This window comes from Tiliqua scincoides, chromosome 1 (assembly GCF_035046505.1).
Source record: "Tiliqua scincoides isolate rTilSci1 chromosome 1, rTilSci1.hap2, whole genome shotgun sequence".
NCBI classification, from domain to species: Eukaryota; Metazoa; Chordata; class Lepidosauria; order Squamata; family Scincidae; genus Tiliqua; species Tiliqua scincoides.
This window is the reverse complement of record NC_089821.1, coordinates 195034000-195057655: the sequence shown is the minus strand read 5'-3', so window position 1 is coordinate 195057655 and position 23656 is coordinate 195034000. Positions and strand designations below refer to the sequence as shown.

General features: G+C 44.7%; 2 protein-coding genes across 4 annotated transcripts in view; one reads left to right on the top strand and one right to left on the bottom strand.

Annotated features, from left to right (window-relative positions):
- The window catches only part of CEP57L1 (centrosomal protein 57 like 1), a 40210-nt gene extending 21011 nt beyond the window's left edge, over window positions 1–19199 (bottom strand). For 2 of the 3 annotated variants that reach the window (XM_066613270.1, XM_066613288.1), the window contains exons 1-4: window positions 19001–19199; window positions 18791–18889; window positions 2671–2701; window positions 506–644 (exon numbers count right to left, since the gene is read on the bottom strand). In XM_066613270.1, coding sequence (XP_066469367.1) covers window positions 506–644; window positions 2671–2676 — 145 coding nt within the window. In that variant the 5' untranslated portion in view covers window positions 2677–2701; window positions 18791–18889; window positions 19001–19199. The remainder of the gene's footprint in view (window positions 1–505; window positions 645–2670; window positions 2702–18790; window positions 18890–19000) is intronic. The other variant, XM_066613279.1, reaches the window with a different exon arrangement.
- Window positions 19200–19635: 436 nt separating this feature from the next.
- The window catches only part of SESN1 (sestrin 1), a 72877-nt gene continuing 68856 nt past the window's right edge, over window positions 19636–23656 (top strand). Inside the window, exon 1 of the mRNA XM_066613221.1 lies at window positions 19636–20409. Within this exon, the coding sequence (XP_066469318.1) occupies window positions 20116–20409 (294 nt within the window). The 5' untranslated portion in view covers window positions 19636–20115. The remainder of the gene's footprint in view (window positions 20410–23656) is intronic.

Below are 23656 nucleotides of genomic sequence, written 5' to 3'. Positions count from 1 at the left end.
CATCATTCCCACAGTCCTCTTCCACCACAAGACAGCTCAGGTATATTCAGGCATCCATTTTATCTCACTTTATGTTTGGAGGCACAAACACTGATTTGGATTACATACCATTACCAGTGCAAGTGATGTTTGGTGCGATGTCTGAACTGAGCCAGTGTGCAGCTTGCCAAGCAAGATTACCCACCAAGCCACAACAAGATCTAACAGTAACAGATCTTTCCTCTCAGGACCTTCCTTCTCTATACCGACATACATATAGCCTATCCCTGCACCTGGAAGAGATGCCAGCTTCAACAAATACCTCAGAGAACCTGTTCACTAGTAAAGTCTGTAACTCCAGCCACTGTACTTTTTTCAGCTATTTCCTTAGTTCTCAGTAAAGCATAGCCTACTTAGTACTCACACTAGTGCCATGATTTAAAAATCCACTGAAGACTGGCCAACAGGCTGCGTTGACCACATTTCACATTAGTAATGTCTCATATTCCAGTGCTTTGTACTTTACCTTGGTTGTTTGGTGCAGAAGTGTCCGTTGGGGCAGCTGTTGCTTTCTTTGACCAGAAGTCAGAAAATGCAGAGGGTATTTTATCTGGAGGCTGAAGAAAGCTTCCTACATAGCTATGCTTTGACTCAATATCCAGTGACTGCAGGAAGATATACAGTGTTATTCATAGTGCTACTTGAGAATTAATTCAGCACTTTCCCCCTACAGTTTAGATTAACACACAAGTCAAAAGTGCTGCTAGGGGCAAGGTCTAGCGCTGTTCTGGTTGCGTTTTAATTTGCCCATAAATTATCTAGAGTTAGGGGTAAGCAGCAAGGTGTTCAAATTTGCAGATGACATCCAACTATTCAGAGTGGTTAAATTTGAAACAGAATGTGAAGAATTCCAAAATAACCTCTCCGACTGATTGAATGGGCACCCAAATGACAAATGCAATTCAATGACAATAAGTATAAAATAATGAACACTAGGGGGGGAAATCCCCATCTGTATAGATGTAGTTAGGCCTGGAGCGTAGGTGATGAATTAGGAAAAAGATCTTGGGGTATTGATAGCCCAGTGAAAACATCAATCCAGTGTGCAGCAACTGTGAAGGTAAATTCTATGCAAGGGATCATTAGGAAAAGGATCAGTAAGGTTGCACTTTTATACACATTCTCCTGGAAGCAAGTCCCACTGAATTCAGCTTCTGAGGAGACATGCACAGGATTACATTGCAAGACTGCTAATACAGTAATGCCTCTATACAAATCTATAGTGTCCATGTTTGAAATAACGTGTAGAGTTCTGGTCACTTCATCTCAAGGATACTGTAGAGCTGGAGAAAGATAAAGACAGCTATCAAAGTGATCAGAGGATTGGACTACGTTCCTTATAAGGAAAGGTTACAATGCTTGGCTCTTTTAAGTTCTGAAAAAAGATTAAGGACAAACACGACAGACTTATAAAATTGTGCATGGTGCAGAAATGGTTTTCACTCTCTTTCACGACACTACAACCAAGGGTCACCCAATGAAACTGATTTGGGATGGTCAAAAGAAGATGTTTCTTCACACAGCAAGAATTAGTCTGTGAAATTTGTTACCACAAGGAGTAGAGATGACCACTAGTTTTAAAAAGGAATTAGAAATACAATGAATGTGAAGTTGCCTTTGAAGACCACCCAGAAGCTGCAATTCTTGCAGGGTGTAGCTGCCCATGTGGCCTTAGGGGCTTGGAGATTTGATTCTATAAGATTGCTAATTCTGCAGCTGTACTAGCTGTCAGTTTATTTCCAGGTACAATCCAAACTGCTGGTTTTGACCTTTACAGCTCTTCACAGCTTGTGACTGGGGTACCTGAGAAACCACTTTCTTACAGATGAACTGGCTTGTTGAGATTGCCCTCCTTTAAAGCTAGGTTGGCTGCAACAATAGGTTGGGCCTTTTCTGTAGTGGCACCAATATTATGAAACTTGAGAAAAAGAACCTCACTGTTGGCCTTCTGGTGGACATTAAAAACAATGTTGATGCATGCCAATCTTTATTGCGATTTGTTGTTATGGTATTTTAATTTATCATTTTAAGCTGACCTGAGTGTCCTATTGTTCAGAGGAGAGAAAAACCTATAAGATATACCTCTTAATACAATACAATACATCTTAATACTACATACAATAAAGTCATGCAGAACAGACAGTTCTATCATTTGTGACTATATGCTACCTCCAGGTTCAGAGGCAATATTCAGGGGAGCCATGGTGGGAGAGGGATATGTTGCTCTTGCTTGTGGGTTTCTCAGAGGTAACTAGTGAGCTACCATGTGAAACAGGATGCTGGACTAGGCAGGCCTTCAGCCTGATCCAGCAGGGCTTGCCTTACATTCTTAACACCCCTTTGTTTTTTTCCTTTTGAATAGTTCAGATTTTCCATGCCTCTCCTTGATCATCTGAGAAAGTGCAACACAATATGCCTCCCTACAATAAGAGGCAGGCATGGATAAAAGCAGCATCTGCTGATAACTCATTCTGAAAAAAAAACTTTCTACTTTCTACAGCAAGGCTCAAACAAGCTTTGCTGCTTTAGAACTTATTGGTTCTTATTAGAACCAATAACTTATTGGTTCAATAACTTGGTTCTAAAGGGTGGATTGGTTACCACGGAAACTAAAGCTATAAGGTTACTTACCTCCATAGTCAAGGATCGAATGTTCAATCACCTGCCAAGACAAAAGAATCAGTCTGTAGCAAGTGCCCGCTTTTGAAATAGCGTTTTCCTCAGTCATTAATATTTGTTTTCTTGTATTAAGATAAATAGCCAAAACAAAGGAAGAAAAGTCTACATATATTTGTACAAGCAAAACAGAAGATGCAGCCTGGCCATTGCTCTGTAATCTGTTGCTGTATTCTGCCTCTGGATTTTTTATGCAAACCATTTGTATCTCAAACAAAAACTTTTGGACAATTAAGTCTGAAAAGATAACAAAGTGGTGCAATTGGTCCTTGAACCATTGGTCCTAGCTATTGGTCCTTCAACCATTATTGGAGATCTTTTCTTTTTAAAATGCATTGACCACTGTACTAGTGCACCTATTCACCACAGTTAAGACCTTACTTCTTTTAGCAGAACCCAAACATAACTGCTTCATAACAAACCCTGCCTGAATTGGTTTGATTATGGGACTATGTTTGTACATTATTAGTATTAAGAATATTAATATTCTAATACTAATATTGTATTTAATTAATTATTAGAATATTAATATTCTAATACTGCTCCATTAAGAGCTAAGCCCAGTGGTTCTCAAATTGTGAGCCGTGGAATCCTTGCAAAAACACACCACCATACATGATGGATGCAGGATTGCAGGCCTAATGGAGAGCTCCAGCCAGTTGTCCAGAAGGTCAAGGGAGCTGCCAGTCAAAAGTGTTTGGGAACCCTTGGCTTAGACTCAGGCCATCAGCTAGCACTGCATTTATCATCTGTTAACAAGGATATGTGGGAACACACTGATCCATTTGCACAAATTCACAATTAAGAAAAACATTAACACCCAAATGTGGAATTACAGAAGACAGAAACAAATGCAAAACTACCAAAGAGCAGTACAAGGCTAGAAAGGCGCAATAGCAGTATTAAATGCACTGAGGATGCAAGTCTTGACAAATCCTAGAACCACAACCGAGCATTCAACACATCTAACCACAGAACTTGGGCCTCTCTAACCAGCAGTGATTTTACACACAAACCTGAAAAGATTATGCTTATCCTGACACAGGAATATTGCAGGTCCTGTTAAGATCCTCTGGCCCAGTGGTTCTCACACATTTAGCACCAGGACCCACTTTTTAGAATTAGAATCTGTCAGGACCCACCAGAAGTTATGTCATGACTGGAAGTGACATCAAGCAGGAAAATTTTCAACAATCCTAGGCTGCAATCCTACCCACACTTACCCAGGACATCCCATTTGCTCTCATTGTTAAAAGAACATACATAGTAGCTTGTTAAAAGTACCGGTCTGTAACATTTCCCCAAATGCAGTCACATGCTATGGTAGCATCAAGTCTAATATATTAAAAATTAATATTGAAATGAATGGGGGCCCACCTGAAATTGGCTCACAAATCACCTAGTGGGTCCCGACCCACAGTTTGAGAAACATTGCTCTAACCTTTTGCTGGCCCAGCATCAGCACATGGTGCTCTTAGGGTGGCAGAAAGTGTATCAGCCTGTATTGGTAAGCCCCCCAACTAATAATCACACAGTCAGAAGATGAAAGTTTCCTCAATTCATATAAAACCCAACCACTCAAATGAAACTGTCTGACTAAATAGCACAGCTACGCTGCTCGTCTACTGAGAGATGAAAGGCATACAATACTTTTAAGTATTTCTTAAAAACGTTTTGCAGAACCGATCATGCCAGCAGGCACTTAACCAATTTCTGCCCAGCCCACAGGTGCATCCTTGTTGCATTGATGCAACACTGGGCAGAAATGGCTGAAAGTCTCTGGCACTCAGGGGAGGATTCAGTGCTTGTGTTTGGGGGGGGGGGCATACGCACTCCCTTCACTCCAGAGCCCAGTCAACCAGGCGGGTAGACCTGCGCTCCGGCCCAGACTTGGGAACCCAGCTCTACTGCAGGGTGAACCTGGGCTCCCACACCACCTCTGCTCTGCCAGCCAGCAAAGCCCCACCCAGCGGGCATTCCCCTGACTGCTAACTCCTGGGCGGGCAGGGTCTGGCAAGGAAGGAGGCCCAGGGTCTGCCGAGGCCTCCCAGGGAAGCGGGGCCACAGAGCCGCCCAACTGCAGCGGAGAGGACCTGAATGGAGCGCGGCGACGAGCGCTCGGCCTCCCGCTCTGGCCACGAGAACAGGGAGCGGCACAGAAGGCCGAAGCCCCTTACCAGGCACCTGAGAACCGCTCTCCAACGGCGTCCTCGCCAAGACTGGCTTTAAACTAACCGCCTCGCCTCCCGCCGTCCCCAGCGCCCCAGAAGTCCCGCCCACCAGGTACTTGCCAATATCCCTCCTCCCACAGCGGTTGCCTAGGCAGCGAAGAGCTTGGGAGCCTCAGAGGCCTCCAGGTCCTCTGACCCCGTGTGCGAAGTGCAGTCCCCTCCCCCACTGCGCCTTTCATGGGGGGCTTTTCCTGCCTCTGGCAGCCAAGAAGTTCATTAACTTGCACCTATTTACAGCCCAATCCTATGCATGTTTACTCAGAAGTAAGTCCCATGACAGTCAATGGGCTTACTGCCAGGAAAGTGTGGACAGTATGCAGCCTTAGAGCACCATCCCAGGCCTGTCTACTCAGAAATAAGTCCCATTAGCGTCAGTGGGGCTTACTCCCAGGAAAGTGTGGATAGGATTGGGCTGTCAGTCTGCACATAATTGGTCTGTGGAACTCACTGCCACTAGGCTGAGAGAGCCTGGAAAGGCGATGACACAAATTCGTGGAGGATAAGGCTGTCACAGGCAAAGGCTGCAATGCTGCCCGCACTTACCTGGGAGTAGGCCCCATTGGCTACAGTGATATTCACTTCTGAGTAGGCATGCCTAGGATTGGGCTCAAATACAGTAGACAGGATGGGTGGGTAGCTGGAGGAGGGGCGAAGCACTCAGCCTGGCAGCGGGGTGGGCAAGCGGCTCCTCCCTGCGGAGTCATTCCCGGCGGGGGGGGGGGGTAAAACAGAGCTGTAGGCCCCCTCGCCGGGAATGGCTGCGAAGGGAGGGTCCGCTCGCCCACCCCCCTGCCAGGCTGAGTGCTCCGCCCCTTCCAGCTACGCCACCGGGGTGGGTGCTCCCTCCAGGTTCAGAGTATGGCTCTGAAATCCAATTACAGTAAAGGGGGGGGGGCAACAAGAAGAGGTATTCCTTTGCCTCCTTCTTGGACTTTCCGTGGGGAACAGGATGCTGAAGTAGCTGGGACTTTGGAGTGATCCAGCAGGGACTTCCTTGGGTTGAACTTGCAGGTCCTTCCCTCTTTTTGCATCTCTTGCTATGGAAAATAAATTATTCTTCCTGCTACAGCAGTGGTTCCCAACCTTTAGTGGCCCACTGACCACTGAAGCAAAGATTGAAATCAACATGGACCACATGCAACCCCCCACCCCACACACAAAAAATACAATTAAATTTGTAATAGAGAAGATTTATTTGAAATGTATTAGAATAGAGAAGATTTTGCTGTTGGCTGAAGCTGCAGGTAGTCCGTTCTCTGTCCTCTTTGGTGCTCCATGGGGAAGTATCTCTTGAGCAAGAACTGCCCCATGGACTACCTGAGATGGTGGAGAATGGACTGCCCACAAACTTCAGTCCTCTCTAGTGGTCCATGCGGGAATGCTTACTCAGTGAGATGCTAGAAATGATCAAAGGATACCTTGTTTGTTCTGAGGGTCTTGTGGACCACAGGTTGGGAACCAGTGTGCTAGAGCAGTGATTTTCAACCTTTTTCATCTCATGGCACGCTGACAAGGCGCTAAAATTGTTAAGGCACACCAACTTTCTGGAGGAAAAATCCATTACAGGTTACAAGCCATGATGTACATGTGCAACCTCCTGAGTTTAGAAATGGGCTATGTCAGAATGCCAGATGCAAGGGAGGGCACCAGAATGAGGTCTGTTGTTATCTGGTGTGCTCCCTGGGGCATTTGGTGGGCTGCTGTGAGATACAGGAAGCTGGACTAGATGGGCCTATGGCCTGATCCAGTGGGGCTGTTCTTATCAGTTTTTTTTACCACTGCTAAGGCACATCATGCTGCTGGTAGGGGGCTCAAATCCCCCGGTTGCCCTACTAATAAAATGATCCTCCCCAAAGTCCCACGGCACACCAATGGCTGAAAATCACTGTGCTAAAGTATCTGGCTTTCATATAGATTTGAGCCTTGCTCTCACTGTAGAAGTAAATCTTAGGTATTTTGTGATGGGGGGAAGAGTATAAGTGACAAAAAGTACATAATTTAAAAATGAGGAATGCATCATCACAGCATTTTGATTCATACAGATTAATGCAGCATAGGTTTGCATACTGTTCAATACTCACAATCACATCAAAATTACAAATTCTGTAAATAACCTATACAACAGAGAACTGCCACACTTTTATCAACAGTATTCTACATCTAACAGCTGCAGACAATATATGTCAGTAAAGCTTTTCCAAGCATGGAGTCAATGATGGAAAAAAATGTTACCAGGTTACAATACTGCTTTTAAAGGCATTGGGCCTTTGTCCACACACAAAAGTTTTTAGTCCAAAAAAGAGGCAAATATCATTCTTTAACTACTCTGCAAATAAATTCACTCTTTTTTCCCCCTTGTAAAATAGTAACTCATCTGAGTTAAGTGCTGTGCATTATTTAGTCTTTGATTGTTTCTGGAAGCTTGACTTTTAATAGTGAAGGTCAGAGCCACAGGGCATGAGGCAGCAAGTATATATAAATGTTTTTTACAGTGAGACCTCTCATTTACAGATTGTAGAGCTCATGTTAACTGCAACACCAAGGCTTGCCTAATACAAACTATGGGTACTGGCAAACAGGAATATATTGTCTAATGCAGTGTTACTCAAACTGTGGGTTGGGGGGGGGGTCACAAGACAATTTCAGGTGGGTCCCCATTCATTTCAATATTTTATTTTTAATATATTAGACTTGATGCTACCATGGCAATGTGACTGCATTTGTTAAAAGTACAGGTCTATAGCATCCCCAAACTACTATGTATATTCTTTTATCAATGATAGTAAAAGAAACTTACTCCTGGGTAAGTGTGGGTAGGATTGCAGCCTAGGATAGTTAAAAATTTTCCTGCTTGATAATGTTACTTCCAGTCATGACATCACTTTCAGTGGGTCCTGACAGATTCTCATTCTATCCCGGTGCTAAATGTGTGAGAACCACTGGTCTAATTGGATTAAAAAACACAATGACAGTATATATTATGTACTTACACATCTCAAAATGTAGCTTAAGAAAAGTTGAAAGGACAGAATGCTACCCACTTCTACTACTACTAACACAGGCCAACACATATTTTGCTTCCTTAAACATTACGCCAATTCCTGTGTATTTTTGGGGTGCTGATTCAAAAAATGGCATCCGTTTTGCCTTATCCTGTCTAGTTTTGGGACACAGTATAGCCTCTTTAGTATAACCATGGCTTCCTCATGAGGAAGTTGCTTGAACCATTCACTAATGAGGCTATACTATATCTCCCAAACTAGATGTGACAGGGCAAAACGGATGCCATTTTTGGAATCGGCACCTCAAATTCATATCAAACCATCATAAAGTTTGGAAAAAACTTTTCTGACCTTCAATTTTGTAGGCCTGTGTAATGTTTTCATACATAGTTTTAAGTATGTGCTGCAGAATTAAAAAAAAACCAACACATTAAAGGTGCTTTGCTTAATTTATCTTGAAGATGTATTATTATTTTTTAAAAAGCAAAACCTTTTTAAAGAGGGAAAAAAAGAAAACAGTCATTGACTCCATGCCTAGCTAGGAAGTTACTGGAAAACTGTGGCTCACAAATGGTGCCAGAAAGGTTGACAAGACTGAGATGGGCAGAAAACAGTGCACTCCTATGCATGGTTACTCAGAAGGAAGCCCCACTGAATTCAGTGGGGCTTATTTTTCAGTCAATGGGTGTTGAAGTCCAGCCCAAGTCTCTATTTTCAGAAAAGTTAAATGTTAATGCAATTGCTTAAAACAACAAACGTTTGAGAACTGCAACTGTGCCCTCTTCAGGAAATAATTTCACCAGTCCTCTAGGGTCTTAAAGGGGTGTTCACAGTTTAAAATATGTTTGCTCACATTTCAAACTTCAGTGTTATGAATTATTCAGTTTCTGACCCTATTCCAAGATAAATTAGGCTAATAGCTGCAATATGGGCAGCAATATTGGGAAACTCCCTGTTCTTTTGGCTGTTATTCTGGAGCCAATATGATCAGCAAGAGACCTTTAAGAGAGGCTGGTTTGGACTGTGGACCTTCCCCCCTCCCCTTCATGCTTTCTAGCCAGAACAGAGAAGACAGTTGGCTGAACATCTGCACATGCTATTTTGATAGTTTCTTTGAAAATTCCTTCTGCTATGATTATTTGTTAAAGGAAAGATGTAGTATGTTCCAGTACGGTTCTCTTCTCTCCCCCTCTCATCTTTGCAGAATCTCACAGGAAGACTTCTAATAAAACAATGTCATCTAAGTTATGTCAAATACAATTTCATATTAATCACAATAATTCTGTGGATAGCTTGTCTGCCTGATTAGGCTTCAGGATTTATAACGTTAGGCCATTTACATCAATATGTATGATAATAGGAAGTGAACATTGACTAGATATTGAGATATATTGTTTGAACTTTGTTAAAGTGGGTTGTTTTAGATTCTTGGGATCCTCTCCATCTTCTGAATGGAGACTATCTGAAGAGTTTACATATACTTACAAGCAGAAAAGATCAAGTTTGGCAGCAATCTGTTCTCAACAAATTCTGGGGAAGATAATATAAGAATAAAAAGGAATGTGCTGAAGAACAAGTCATAGATAAGCTATGAAAGTGCTTAACAGTATTTTAGATTGCATTTAATTTAGGGAAGATATAGCCAGACTTCAGGTTTGTAGGACCTGCTTGGTTTACTAGAACCCCAAGATACAGAATTCAGAGGGCAAAACTAGAAGCAAAATTGTGGTTCAGGCTTAGAGCCAGTTACTGCCCCTCTTCCCAGGAGTCAAGCACTAGGGATCCATACATATATACAGGTATAAATCTACACAGGGGTGATGGGTCAGGCAGGTAGGGAGGGATCCACCCAGCCAGACTGACTCCTGAATGCTAAGTGCTGGTGGTGGCAGCAGGACCCAATATATCCACAGGGGGTAGGCAGAGCCTGCCACTGGGAGCCCAGGAAAGGGCTTTGCCCCAGGGTCCCCAGCAACTTAAATACAGTATATATCTGAGCTACTAAAAGTGAGAGATTCTAGCAGTCTAATTTAGAAGGAGGCAGAGGAGTCTTTCCTGGAAAAAATATTCAGTACATTTTCTTATTAATTTTCTAAGAGAGTAACAAAAACTGGCCAGAGTAAGATGTAAGTTGAAGAGAGTTGAAGGGAAACTAAAGTTTCTGAGAGAAATGAAAAAGCAGTGCACAAAACTTTCCCTCTAGACAACTACTCTGGAGGGAGTCCCCTCTAGTCTATCCTCCACTATCAAAAGTTAGGGGGCCTGCCATCCACAGACCCTTCACTTTCTAAGCAATAATATAACTGTAGCCACTGTTTTAAAACCATTAACAGATGCACAGAATTAAGAACTTATGTGCACAGAATCAAACTGCACAAGCCTAATTCCTGTTACTTTAGTTAATTCTTAACATCTTATTATGCTTCACCCTGCCCCACCCCCAGCGCTAGTTCAGAAGGCAAATAAGAAGAAAAACAAGTAATAAGAGTAGTCATAACAAGAAATAAGTATCCAAATGATCACTTGCCAGGAATACTTGGCTCAGAGTAGAGCTAAAGTCAACAGGTTGGAAAATGTTAGTACAACCTATTTTTGCTGAATTTTAGCTTTAACTTGTCACATATGCAGTAGATAAGTATTTGAGTTCCTTTGAAGTTACGTGGTGGTGGAATGTGATTGTACCAAGCATTTGATCTTGCTAAAGTAGAAGCAAAGGTCCTTACTGTGTTACTGCTGGAGCCTATTTAACCTCCAACATAACTTTGAATTAGCATTAAATTACACATTTGCATTTGAATCAGCCGGATCCTATGGCCCATGGGAATAAGCTGTTTCACATGAATGTGATTTTTGAACTTAAACCCTAAGGCCACTGTCCTAACCACATTTTACAGCCCAATTCTATCTTACATACTTCTAAATCTGTCCCATGGCTTTTGGCCTTTTCAGCCACACTAGACACTGTTCCAGAACCACCATTCAGAGCGCGATACCATAGTCTTTCAAGACTGAAGGTTGCCAACAATATCACTGTAGCTATACTCAAAATTACAGTCCTGTTTAATTAATGGGACTAAATCCAACTGAACAATTAGAATTGTCTGAAATTTTACACATAGTTTCTTTGGAGTAAGTACAATCAACATGAATTTATAGCTTGCCTTTCTCCAAGGAGCTTGGGGGGTGGGGGGTGGCATAAAGATTCTTCCCCACAATTCTTATTTTTTTTCTAACAGTGCTTATGGTAGTTTGAGCTAGTCATAATTTTGCAGGCTTAAGTTACAAATTAGAGCTCCATGGCTGAGTGGGACTGAACCTGGACTTCCCAAGTCTGACCACTGCAACATATTCACTTTTCCAGAGCAAATATTCAACCTTTCCACATCTTCTGAAGTACTCAGTAAGAGGTTTCCACATGGTTTGGCAATAATGGTAACACTGTCTAATTATGTTAACAAGATTTTTAAAACATACTTTTGTCTTGCACATCCTATTTAGGCCTTCTATAAATGTCTGTATTTAATGGAGACTTCAAATGTATCTGGACATAGGCTTTGTCCATTAAAAGCATTACAATGTCATTCAGGGTTTGAAACAAAAATTCTTTACTTGAAAAGAAGGCTTTTGGGGGCTTATCAGCAGCCATGGACTACTTGATGAACACACCCTGTATGCAACAACTTTGGCCAGCCCACTCTCCTATTTTATCTACTGCCACCACACTCTCTCCATCTCTCAGAAGAAAGGTTATGCTGCAGGCATGGCATGGCTATGTTCTTAGCTCAGAGAAAAAGCAAAGCACTAAAGTGTGCTTGTTTTGGCTAATTTCCTGACAGCCAGAGAGTGAAAATGCATATGCAATAAAGAACCAAAACTATGGGACATAGCATAGCATCTTGGTATGTTTTCCCAGCTGGGGAAACACAATGATCCACTCTGGCTTCTGGGGGAGCCCTCTCTTCATTTGAAAGTCTCCTGCTGTTCTCAGGTAAGGCCATAACTGGAAAAAGTATGTACCTGCATTCTGTAGAACTGGCTGGTTGATTCATGATTCACATGCAGATGCATATTTGCATCAAGGGCCATCAGTTGTTAGCTATGTCGAAATCTGGGTTGGAACCTCTTATAGGAATAGAAAGAAAGATTTCTTTCTACCCAGGGATAGATTGCTCAGTAGATTGCAGCTGCTGGTTGTACAATCTGCCTTTAGACAAAGACTGAGACTGCAGATGCAGCAGATATACATATCCTTAGCTAAGGAAACAGCAGTGCATTGGCTGCCTCTAGTCTGGAAGTTTTTTCAAAAGAAGTACCGATCCAACAGCCATAATGTGCCCCTATGTTTTGCCAGTTGGAGAAACACAACTCTGTGCTAAGACAGTCTGATGCCTAAGGACATTTGCCAGTTGCACAGACTTCAGGGTTCCCCTCCAAAGTAAACTGACAATTTCTTCTACAATACACTATGTGAGAAGCAGGGTTCCTTCATTTGTGACATGCAAGTGATAAAAATCTAAAGTTCACATGAATGACATGATAGCTTTCATTTCATCTCAGACATTTTCAAAGTCTTGGTCCATTTTCTAGTTTCTTCCTGCTGCTGCAACTTTGATAGACCATTGAGCTATGAACGTTATTGGCAGTAACTGCAATATCCCAGTAGCATGCAAGTCACTATTCCAAGAACTATCTGGTTAACTTCCCTAGATGATCTTCATTGTTTCCCTCCCAAACCTCAAAAATTGTTGCTTTGAAGGCTCTTATACTGGGCTTGTGATCATTTCTGCACAAAAACCAAGTGGGCTTCCATCACGGATCAGAGTTATTTGAGGTAGCGGGGAGGCCCACAGAGGGGACTGTGAGCCTCCCAAAGGCCAGTGCAACTCCCATGTAAGTTAAAAATGCCCTTGCTCCCAGTGCTGCCATGATCACTGTGGCACCATCAGGGCCTCCCCCCACCCCCACCAATACTTCGGTCCCAAATTCCAAGTAGGATTTTGCAAACTGCTGCTCTGGGGTGTTGCACCTGGCTTTATGGGGAATGAAGACCATCAGTGGCCTGCAAAGAAGGCCTCCACCTACATCCTCCAGGGGGGGAGAACCCTGGGGCACTTTTGAGTGATGCTCAGACAGGAATAGCCCTAGGAGTAATCCAGGGCTTCATGTGTGTTTGAAATGTTGATGATTCACATGCCCTAAAATTAATTTTCACAGTTAGCTGTGTTTTTCATCCCTGCAGGAGTGATCCACTGCTAAGACTCATAGGGCACAAGCCTAACCAGGTCTACTCAGAAGTAAGTCGTATTTTGTTCAATGGGGCTTACTCTCAGGAAAGTGTGGTTAGATTGCAGCCATAGTGTGTTTGGCTGTTCATTGGGGAAGATGTAACTCTAGAGTAGCCCAGCTCAAGCCATTCTGGCAGATGGAATGTGAGACTGGTGTACCCAGGGAACAAATGTTCCCTTCCCATGTGGAGGCCTCCATAACTACCCTCCCACCACAGGATGCAGCGCACACCCCATTGGCATGGCTACACTAGGGCTGGAAACTTCGATAGGATTTGGCCCTTAGGCTGCAATCCTATCCACACTTACCTGGGAGCAAGACCCATTGACTATTATGGGACCCATCAACTATTACTTCTGAGTAGACATGCATAGGATTGGGCTCCTAACGTAACTGAAGGTGAAGCTTGGAAAATGACTAGATGGTTCCCAAACTGGTAGGTCACAACCCACCAGCAGAACTGGAAATGTGCCATTCCCCCTTAAGGGGAGTGGCCTAGGAATAGTGGCCCCAATGGCACTGCAGGACTTTTAACCTTACCTGGGGGGGGGGGGGCTGGCAATCAAAGTGCACTTCTGATTGGAGCTCTGTGCAGCCATGGTGAGGGTTGCAGAGGGAGCTGCAATCCTTCCAGACTCTGTCAAGTAGGACTTTGGGAATAACTGAAATAGATAATGTCTCTGAAGAAGGCAAATGGGTACTACAGCTAACTGATTAACCCACATGATGGGTAGCTATGAACCCCATGACTTAAAGCTAAGCAGACTGAGTGGGTCAGGAGGTAGCAGGACTAGGTTTTTTAAAAAGCTCTTCCTCCTCATGCTAAAGCCTAACTACACACAAGCGGATGAAGCATTTCCTGGCACTGATATCAGCTAGTGTACAAAAAAAAGTTCGCCTACTAAATTTCTGTGTATCTTGTTTCAGGAGTTGGACCTGTAAGAAGTTAGTAATTGGAGGAGTTGAGTACTGGGGGTTTCATTCCCTCTGATCACGATTACTAAACTGTTAGAAATGCGGTTTTGCAAGAGTTAATGTTTTGATGGACTTGAGGGGAAATTAGTGAAAATCAGGACCAGCAAGAAGAGCAGGGGTGTCAAACATAAGGGGAAGGGGCATGATGTGGCCCACAGAAGCTTTTTATCCAGCCCTCAGGCTCTCAGCTGCTGAGCAGTGCTGAGGTGTTACTACTAAAAGGGCAGCGCCCACGAAAATTGGGCTCTCCCATATCTTGAAATATGATAAAGATTTGCATGTTTTCTCTTCTGTCATTTGTAGTTAATGAATTCCTAAGTGAGAAAAAGGGCTTATTTGTGGTTATGAGTTGTTTACTGACATCACTTCCTGCCTAACAACATTGCTTCTGGCCCTCAGCAGGCATCATGAATGCCATTTGGCCCTTGGTATGAAATGAGTTTGACACCCCTGCTATAGAGGGCCTTGTGCAAAACTGAGGCCTATATAGTATAAGGAGACAGGTTGTTCTGTTATGTTGGTACTGATTGTTTGGAGCAGGGGTGTTCAAACTTTGTGGCAGGAGAGCCACATCATCTCTCTGACACTGTGTGGGAATAGGTAGCGTTCTCTGAAGTGCTACCTGTTCCATGCGCAGGGCCAGCTAGGCAGGCGGAGATCAGGGGTCTCAATGCGTGGATGAGACGGTGGTGTAGGGAGGAGGGGTTTAGATTTGTTAGGCACTGGGGAACGTTTTGGGACAAGCAGGGCCTGTACAACAGGGACGGGCTCCACTTGAACCAGAATGGAACCAGACTGCTGGTGCATAACATTAAAAAGGTGGCAGAGCAGCTTTTAAACTGATCCCTGGGGGAAGGCCGACAGGAGCCGAGGGGCATCCAGTTCGGGACTCATCAACCCTATGGGATGAGGATGGGGAGGTTAGAGAACAACAAGACAAAGGCAGAGTAGGAGAAGAAATTGGGAAAGGTAGCGTGATGGGATGTGATAGACGGTTTGGCACAATGAGAGGATGTGGGGACAAAGGAGCGAATAAGTAGCCCATCCTGGGGCATTCCGTGTACAAATGCTTTTATGCGAATGCCCGAAGTCTACGAGCAAAGGTGGGAGAACTGGAATGTCTGGTGACAAGGGAAAACATTGACATAGTGGGCATAACGGAAACCTGGTGGAATGCGGAGAATCAGTGGGATACCGCAATCCCGGGCTATAAACTCTACAGGAGGGACAGGCAGGGGCATGTTGGAGGTGGGGTGGCCCTTTATGTTAAGGAAGGGATAGAATCCAGCAAAGTAGAGATTGAAGGTGGGTCCGACTCCACAGTAGAATCTCTGTGGGTTAAATTACCAGGCTTGTGCAGCGATGTAATACTGGGGGCGTGCTATCGTCCTCCAGACCAGAAATTGGATGGGGACCTTGAAATGAGGAAACAGATCAGGGAGGTGACAAGGAGGGACAGGGTTGTAATCATGGGGGACTTCAATTATCCTCATATTGACTGGGTCAATTTGTGTTCTGGTCACGATAAGGAAACCGGATTTCTTGACGTGCTAAATGACTGTGGCTTAGAGCAGCTAGTCACAGAGCCCACCAGAGGACAGGTAACTCTGGATTTAATATTGTGCGATATGCAGGACCTGGTTAGAGATGTAAACGTTACTAAGCCATTGGGGAACAGTGATCATGCTGCGATCCGTTTTGACATGCACGTTGGGGGAAGAATACCAGGCAAATCTCTAACAAAAACCCTTGACTTCCGACGGGCAGACTTCCCCCAAATGAGGAGGCTGGTTAGAAGGAGGTTGAAAGGGAGGGTAAAAAGAGTCCAGTCTCTCCAGAGTGCATGGAGGCTGCTTAAAACAACAGTAATAGAGGCCCAGCAGAGGTGTATACCACAAAGAAAGAAGGGTTCCACTAAATCCAGGAGGGTGCCCGCATGGCTAACCAGCCAAGTTAGAGAGGCTGTGAAGGGCAAGGAAGCTTCCTTCCATAAATGGAAGTCTTGCCCTAATGAGGAGAGTAAAAAGGAACATAAACTGTGGCAAAAGAAATGTAAGAAGGTGATACGGGAGGCCAAGCGAGACTATGAGGAACGCATGGCCAGCAACATTAAGGGGAATAATAAAAGCTTCTTCAAATATGTTAGAAGCAGGAAACCCGCCAGAGAAGCGGTTGGCCCTCTGGATGGTGAGGGAGGGAAAGGGGAGATAAAAGGAGACTTAGAGATGGCAGAGAAATTAAATGAGTTCTTTGCATCTGTCTTCATGGCAGAAGACCTCGGGCAGATACCGCTGCCCGAACGGCCCCTCCTGACCGAGGAGTTAAGTCAGATAGAGGTTAAAAGAGAAGATGTTTCAGACCTCATTGATAAATTAAAGATCAGTAAGTCACCGGGCCCTGATGGCATCCACCCAAGAGTTATTAAGGAATTGAAGAATGAAGTTGCAGATCTCTTGACTAAGGTATGCAACTTGTCCCTCAAAACGGCCAAGGTGCCAGAAGATTGGAGGATAGCAAATGTCACACCTATTTTTAAAAAGGGAAAGAGGGGGGACCCGGGAAACTATAGGCCGGTCAGCCTAACATCCATACCGGTTAAGATGGTGGAATGCCTCATCAAAGATAGGATCTCAAAACACATAGACGAACAGGCCTTGCTGAGGGAGAGTCAGCATGGCTTCTGTAAGGGTAAGTCTTGCCTCACGAACCTTATAGAATTCTTTGAAAAGGTCAACAGGCATGTGGATGTGGGAGAACCCGTGGACTTTATATATCTGGACTTTCAGAAGGCGTTTGACACGGTCCCTCACCAAAGGCTACTGAAAAAACTCCACAGTCAGGGAATTAGAGGACAGGTCCTCTCATGGATTGAGAACTGGTTGGAGGCCAGGAAGCAGAGAGTGGGTGTCAATGGGCAATTTTCACAATGGAGAGAGGTGAAAAGCGGTGTGCCCCAAGGATCTGTCCTGGGACCGGTGCTTTTCAACCTCTTCATAAATGATCTGGAGACAGGGCTGAGCAGTGAGGTGGCTAAGTTTGCAGACGACACCAAACTTTTCCGAGTGGTGAAGACCAGAAGTGATTGTGAGGAGCTCCAGAAGGATCTCTCCAGACTGGCAGAATGGGCAGCAAAATGGCAGATGCGCTTCAATGTCAGTAAGTGTAAAGTCATGCACATTGGGGCAAAAAATCAAAACTTTAGATATAGGTTGATGGGTTCTGAGCTGTCTGTGATAGATCAGGAGAGAGATCTTGGGGTGGTGGTGGACAGGTCGATGAAAGTATCAACCCAATGTGCGGCGGCAGTGAAGAAGGCCAATTCTATGCTTGGGATCATTAGGAAGGGTATTGAGAACAAAACGGCTAGTATTATAATGCCGTTGTACAAATCTATGGTAAGGCCACACCTGGAGTATTGTGTCCAGTTCTGGTCGCCGCATCTCAAAAAAGACATAGTGGAAATGGAAAAGGTGCAAAAGAGAGCGACTAAGATGATTTCGGGGCTGGGGCACCTTCCTTATGAGGAAAGGCTACGGCGTTTGGGCCTCTTCAGCCTAGAAAAGAGACGCTTGAGGGGGGACATGATTGAGACATACAAAATTATGCAGGGGATGGACAGAGTGGATAGGGAGATGCTCTTTACACTCTCACATAATACCAGAACCAGGGGACATCCACTAAAATTGAGTGTTGGGCAGGTTAGGACAGACAAAAGAAAATATTTCTTTACTCAGCATGTGGTCGGTCTGTGGAACTCCTTGCCACAGGATGTGGTGCTGGCGTCTAGCCTAGATGCCTTTAAAAGGGGATTGGACAAGTTTCTGGAGGAAAAATCCATTATGGGGTACAAGCCATGATGTGTATGCGCAACCTCCTGATTTTAGAAATGGGTTATGTCAGAATGCCAGATGCAAGGGAGGGCACCAGGATGAGGTCTCTTGTTATCTGGTGTGCTCCCTGGGGCATTTGGTGGGCTGCTGTGAGATACAGGAAGCTGGACTAGATGGGCCTATGGCCTGATCCAGTGGGGCTGTTCTTATGTTCTTAATAAAAAAGAATTAATTTACATTTCAAATTTGAATAAGTTTACATACATTTACATATTAGAGATGGAACTTATATGAATGAATGAAGGTCTTGCAATAGCTCAAGGCTTATAAAAAGGCCTTGCACAAAGCAAGGCCAGCCTTTCCTTCACTGCTGCTGCAGCATCACAGACATGACATAGCAAGCAGTGGAGGGAGCCCTCATTCACAGCTCATGCTGAGGTCAAACTGTCACCCTTACACTGACAGCAGTTGCATCAGGCCAGCAAGGGCTCCAGCAAGTCTCTGGAGGGCCAGAGGCTCACTGGAGACTGGGGGCTACCTGTGGGCTGGATTGGGAGTCCTTGAGGGCTGCAAGTGGCCCCGGGCCGGGGTTTGGGCACCCCTGGTTTGGAGGAAGCTGACTGGCGGCCCAAACCTATGCATGTCTACTCAGAAGTAAGTCCCATTAGTGTCAATAGGGCTTACTCCCAGGAAAGAGTGGATAGGATTGGGCTGTTACACAAATCTGAGAAATCATTGAAGGCCTGCTTACCTTAAGGCTGCTTACTTGCTTGGCTGTCCACTGCCAAGAGATTCTTAGCTGCTTGAATCTTGCTACTTCTCTGCTGAGTCCTCATTCCATCTGCAGAGGCTAAAAAAATGATCAGAGGGTGCTAGGACAGTAATAGGAGTGTTTTTGTGGAGTCTGGGAAAGGCTATCCTGTGCTATTAATTGGCCAATAAAATTCTTCGTTCCACTTACCTTGTCTCCTGGAGTTCCTCTGGCTATCTTGTCCAAGCACCCAGCACAACATAAACTCTTACACTAGTCTCTACAGTGAACGCATAAAAACAAGTATAAAACATAGAAACGAGTTCTCATCCGAGCTGCACCGCTTTCAGTGCAGAATCACGAGCGTTACCTACAGCCAAGGACAACAAAAGCACATTGACAACCCAGAAGCTTTTTTCTATAATCTCACGTGACCTGCTACTGAATGGTTTTATGCCACGCTGCCTTCTGTGACTTGTAGTTCTCTTCTAGTCCCGAAAGCTCTGAACTTTGGTCTGATTGGCACGTTGTAGCATCGAACTCCTCAAATCCTTCACGCGGATTGGCCTAGACCAACGTCTATCGGGAAGCCCGCTATCATCATAACCTATCACAGCTCAGCAGGAGTGTCGGCTCGTGAGTGGCTGTTTCAGGAGAAGGGGCTGGGCGAGCGGTAGCGGCAGGGAGGGGCTCGGCGCCTCAGAGCGGGGCGAGGCGAAGTGACTCGTAACGGTCACCCCGTGGTGGGACGGTGCGAGCTGACTGAGGCTGCCGGCCCCTCCTCATGGCTCCTTCCGTAGATCAGTCGAAAGGCGACAGGGGGAAGCGGGGCGGAGAAGAGACCTGAGCGGGGGGGGGGGGGAGCGAGTGGTCAGGAGGAGCTTGTCCGGCCGCTCCCCTGGAGGACGAGAGCACCGCGTGTGAGGACCCCCAGAAAGGAAGGGGGGGGGAAGGACGCAGGCAGGCAGGCACCTCCGTTGAGCCCACCTGCCAGCGGGTGGCATCGCGGAGACCGACCAGCGGCCTCTCCAGACTTCCACGACGGGGAGCAGCTTCGCCGAGCCGTGCCCCGTACGGGCTGCAGGCGTCCCCCGGGCTGGGCGAGCTCAGCTGTTGGCCGCCTGACGGGAGGGAGAGAGGCAGCTGCCGCCCGTTGCCCTTTCTTTCCCCCTCCAGTCCGCCTCTCCTTGTCATGATGAGGACGGATAGGTGACTGGGTTTGCTTTCCCTTCCCCCCCGTTGCCTCTGGCTTTCCGGAGGAGGAGGAGGATGGCCCCCAGGAGCTGAGGCTCGGAAGAGCGGAGAGTGTGTGTGAAGCTCCAGTCATGGCTGACCGGGACGGAGAGGCGAGGTGGGACGGGCTGTGCAGCAGGGATGCCGGCTCCAGGGACGTCGCCCTGGAGAGCATAAGGCAGGCGGTCCTGAAGAAGAGTGAGGCGATGGCTCCGGGCAAAGACATGTCCTCTCCTTCTGTGGCGGGGGCAGAGGAGCTCCTGCCGTCTGCCACGAGCGCTCAGGGTGGGCTCAACGAGATGCTGACTCGCCTGCTGATGCTGTCCAAGAGGTGCCCCTTCAGAGACGTGAGGGAGAAGGCTGAGGTCATTCTCAGGACCGTGCAGGTAAAAGTGACAGAAACAACAAAATACAGCCTTTCTCTTCAACCCACAGGCTAGTTCAGAACTCAATACTATGCATGTCTACTCAGAAACAAGTCCCATTCTAGTCCATAGGACTTACTCCTTGGTAAGTGTGGGAAAGATTGCAGCCTTAGGGCTGAATCCTGTCCAGTTTTCCAGTGCCAATGCAGCTTTGCCAATGGGGTGTGCACTGCATCCTGTGGTGGAAAAACGGTCACAGAGGCCACCACAAGGTATGGGAACCTTGGGGCTGCATTGCCGCTGCACCAGTGCTGAAAAGTTGGACAGGATTCGGCCCTCAGTCTGTTCTTCCAGTGTTTTTAGCTTGAAACTTGAGTTCAACAGGGCATGTTCCCAAGTGACTGATTGTTTGCATGGATTTCTGTAGGCCTTCCTTTTGGATTAAATCTCAGGATCACAATTGGTTATGAGTTCTGTATATACTTAAAAAAAAAAAATCTGTGGCATCCAAGGTGGCAATACATGGGGTTCATCCTCCATTTTTCAAATGCTTGTAACAACCTCCTGAGGTTGGGTAGGCTGGGTGATCTTAACTGGCCCAAGGACTCCCTGTTACTGAATGGGAGCAAGTCTGCTATAGAATAGCCTTTACTGATAGTAGCTCTGTGTCTCAACTAGGAAGTTTTCTCAGCCTCTCCTTCCTGAGGTCTTTTGATCAGCAACAGCAAGGATTAAAAAGTATACGCTCTCTTACCAAACCTTGGTCTCTCACCCACTGAAGTCACTGGGACATATCTAAGAAAATGTGTTTTGAGAAAGCTTAAAAAAAACAACACACTGTTGCTGTAAACATGGGATTTACTTCCACAAAATAGGCATTATCTAAATTTAAGATTTACTGCCCAATCTGTTAAACTTATCTGGATAGTGCTAGGAATATTTGCATACCTTTTGGAAAATTGATACATTTGCAGTTGAAGTAGTAATAAGAGCACAGCCTCCATCTGGCCAGAGTGATACATTGCAGTCTAATTAAATCTATTCCTGCAAATTTGCTTCAACTTGAGATGAGTAGCAGTGCCATATACTGTAATGACTCTATGCTGAAGTATTTCCAGTCTTCTAATAGAAGAGACAGTAGTAAGCATGTACCCTGCAAGCAGAGTGCTCTGCTTCCTGACATGCAGAACAGGGAAAAAAATATGTATGACAAGTTAGTTGTAAGTCCCATTGAATTAAATGAGACTTGTTGCTGAGTAAACATGCATAGATTTGCACATTTAGGGCCAAATCCTATCCAACTTCCTAGCCCTGGTGTAGCCATGCCAATTGGGTTTGTGCTGCATCCAGTGGTGGGAGGGTAGCTATGGAGGCCTCCACAAGGTAAGGGAACATTTGTTCCCTTGCCTAGGGACTGCACTGCAGCAGCACTGGAGCTGGAAAGTTGGATAGGATTGGGCCCTTAGTTATGACTAACTTTCTTGAGATACAACCTGTTGGGCCTTCTAAATTTTAGTGGAATTCCAGGCATCTTGGGTCTTGGGCTGGCCCTAGTGTAACATATTTTTTTTTTCCAAATGGAAAGTACTTCTTTGCCAAGATAAAGCCCTTTTTAACTTGAACAAGGAAAGGTTGCACGCTAACAGGAAACTATGTATTTTCAAATAAACTTGTCAAACATGGATTTAATATTAATTCACTATGCTTTTAAGCTTGAGAGTATTTCATGTATAGATACTGTACTGTACTATGGTCTAGAATTATGCCAGCTAGAATGATAGTCAAATCTATATATACCCACTTATAATGCCAGTAGAAATTTTGGTAAAAATTGCAAGTAAATGTTCATAGGCAAATCCATTGTGATCAAAAGTTAGAATGTTAATTTTCAAAATAAGTTTTCTGTTGCACCCATTTTTTGTAAATAAAAAAAATAGCCGCTATTGCATAAACTTTTTGCCTGTTGTATCAGTATTTAGAATAGGCCAATTTTTTGGTTTTCAGTACTGTACAGAACTTTTTCATCTTTGTTGTATATATGGAAATCATTTTAACAGATCAAGTTTGGGCTGTAATCCTGTGCACACTTAACTGGGACTTTGATGGAGCATACTTCTGAGAGGACATGCATAGGATTGGACAATAGTATGTGCCCCTCATTCTTGCCTTTTTTTTGCTTGCTTTTTTTTTGCTTTGCTATTTAGAGCAATTTCTTGGCTGTGAGAATGGTAGATACTTCAGGAAAATTATTTTCACTGCTGCTGTGTGCATAACCACAAGAGTGGACTCAATTTGCCTTTAGTATAAATACAAACTGAATGCAACTCTGACTCATCCCTGGACAAATTTGAGGGAAATGATGAATAGCATGAAGCTTATATATGTTTCTTAGCATCAGATGTGACTGCAGATATAGAAGGCTTTTTTCATAATTATCTTCTATCTTGATAAAAATAATTCCCAGATATGTAGGAAGGAAGGAAGAAGGGAAGTGTGAAGATCGGTCTATCTGCGCATGTAAGATTTACATCAAATTTTCTTATCCTGATAGACTGCTGTTCTTAATGGTCCTTTTCACTTTGTAGAAATTAAGCATTGTGGGAATAGGCAAAATGCTTCTGGTTGGTGACTGATTTATTTGATGTTTGAAGCTTAATTGGGGCTGGGTTACTTCAGTCTTACATCGTTTCCTTTTTAAAATTTTTACTTGACTCTCCATGGACCATCAATATATATTTAAAAATTTAGAATTCATACAGAATCTCAACAGTTTAATACTGGGGTGCCCAAACCCCAGCATGGGGGCCACTTGTGGCCCTCAGGGGTTCCCAGCCCAGCCCGCGGGAAGCCCCCAGTCTACAATGAGCCTCTGGCCCTCTGGAATCTTGCTTCAGCCTGTGCTGGCCAGACACAACTGCTTCAGTGGGAGGACAACTGTTCAACTTCTCACCTGTGGGATGAGGGCTCCCTCCACTACTTGCTGTTTCATGTCTGTGATGCAGCAATGGCAACGAAGGAAAGGCCGACCTTGCTTTTTGCAAGGCCTTTTATATGCCTTGAGCTGTTGTGAGATCTTCATTCTTTCATATGAGTTCCATCTCTAATATATTTATTTATGTAAATTTATTCAAATTTTAAATGTAAATTAGTTCTCACCCCCTGGCACAGTGTCAGAGTTGTTGTGATCCTCCTGCCAAAATGTTTGGACACCCCTGGTTTAATACATAATTTGGCCTTAATTGGACTATGATTTCTCTCTATGTGCTGT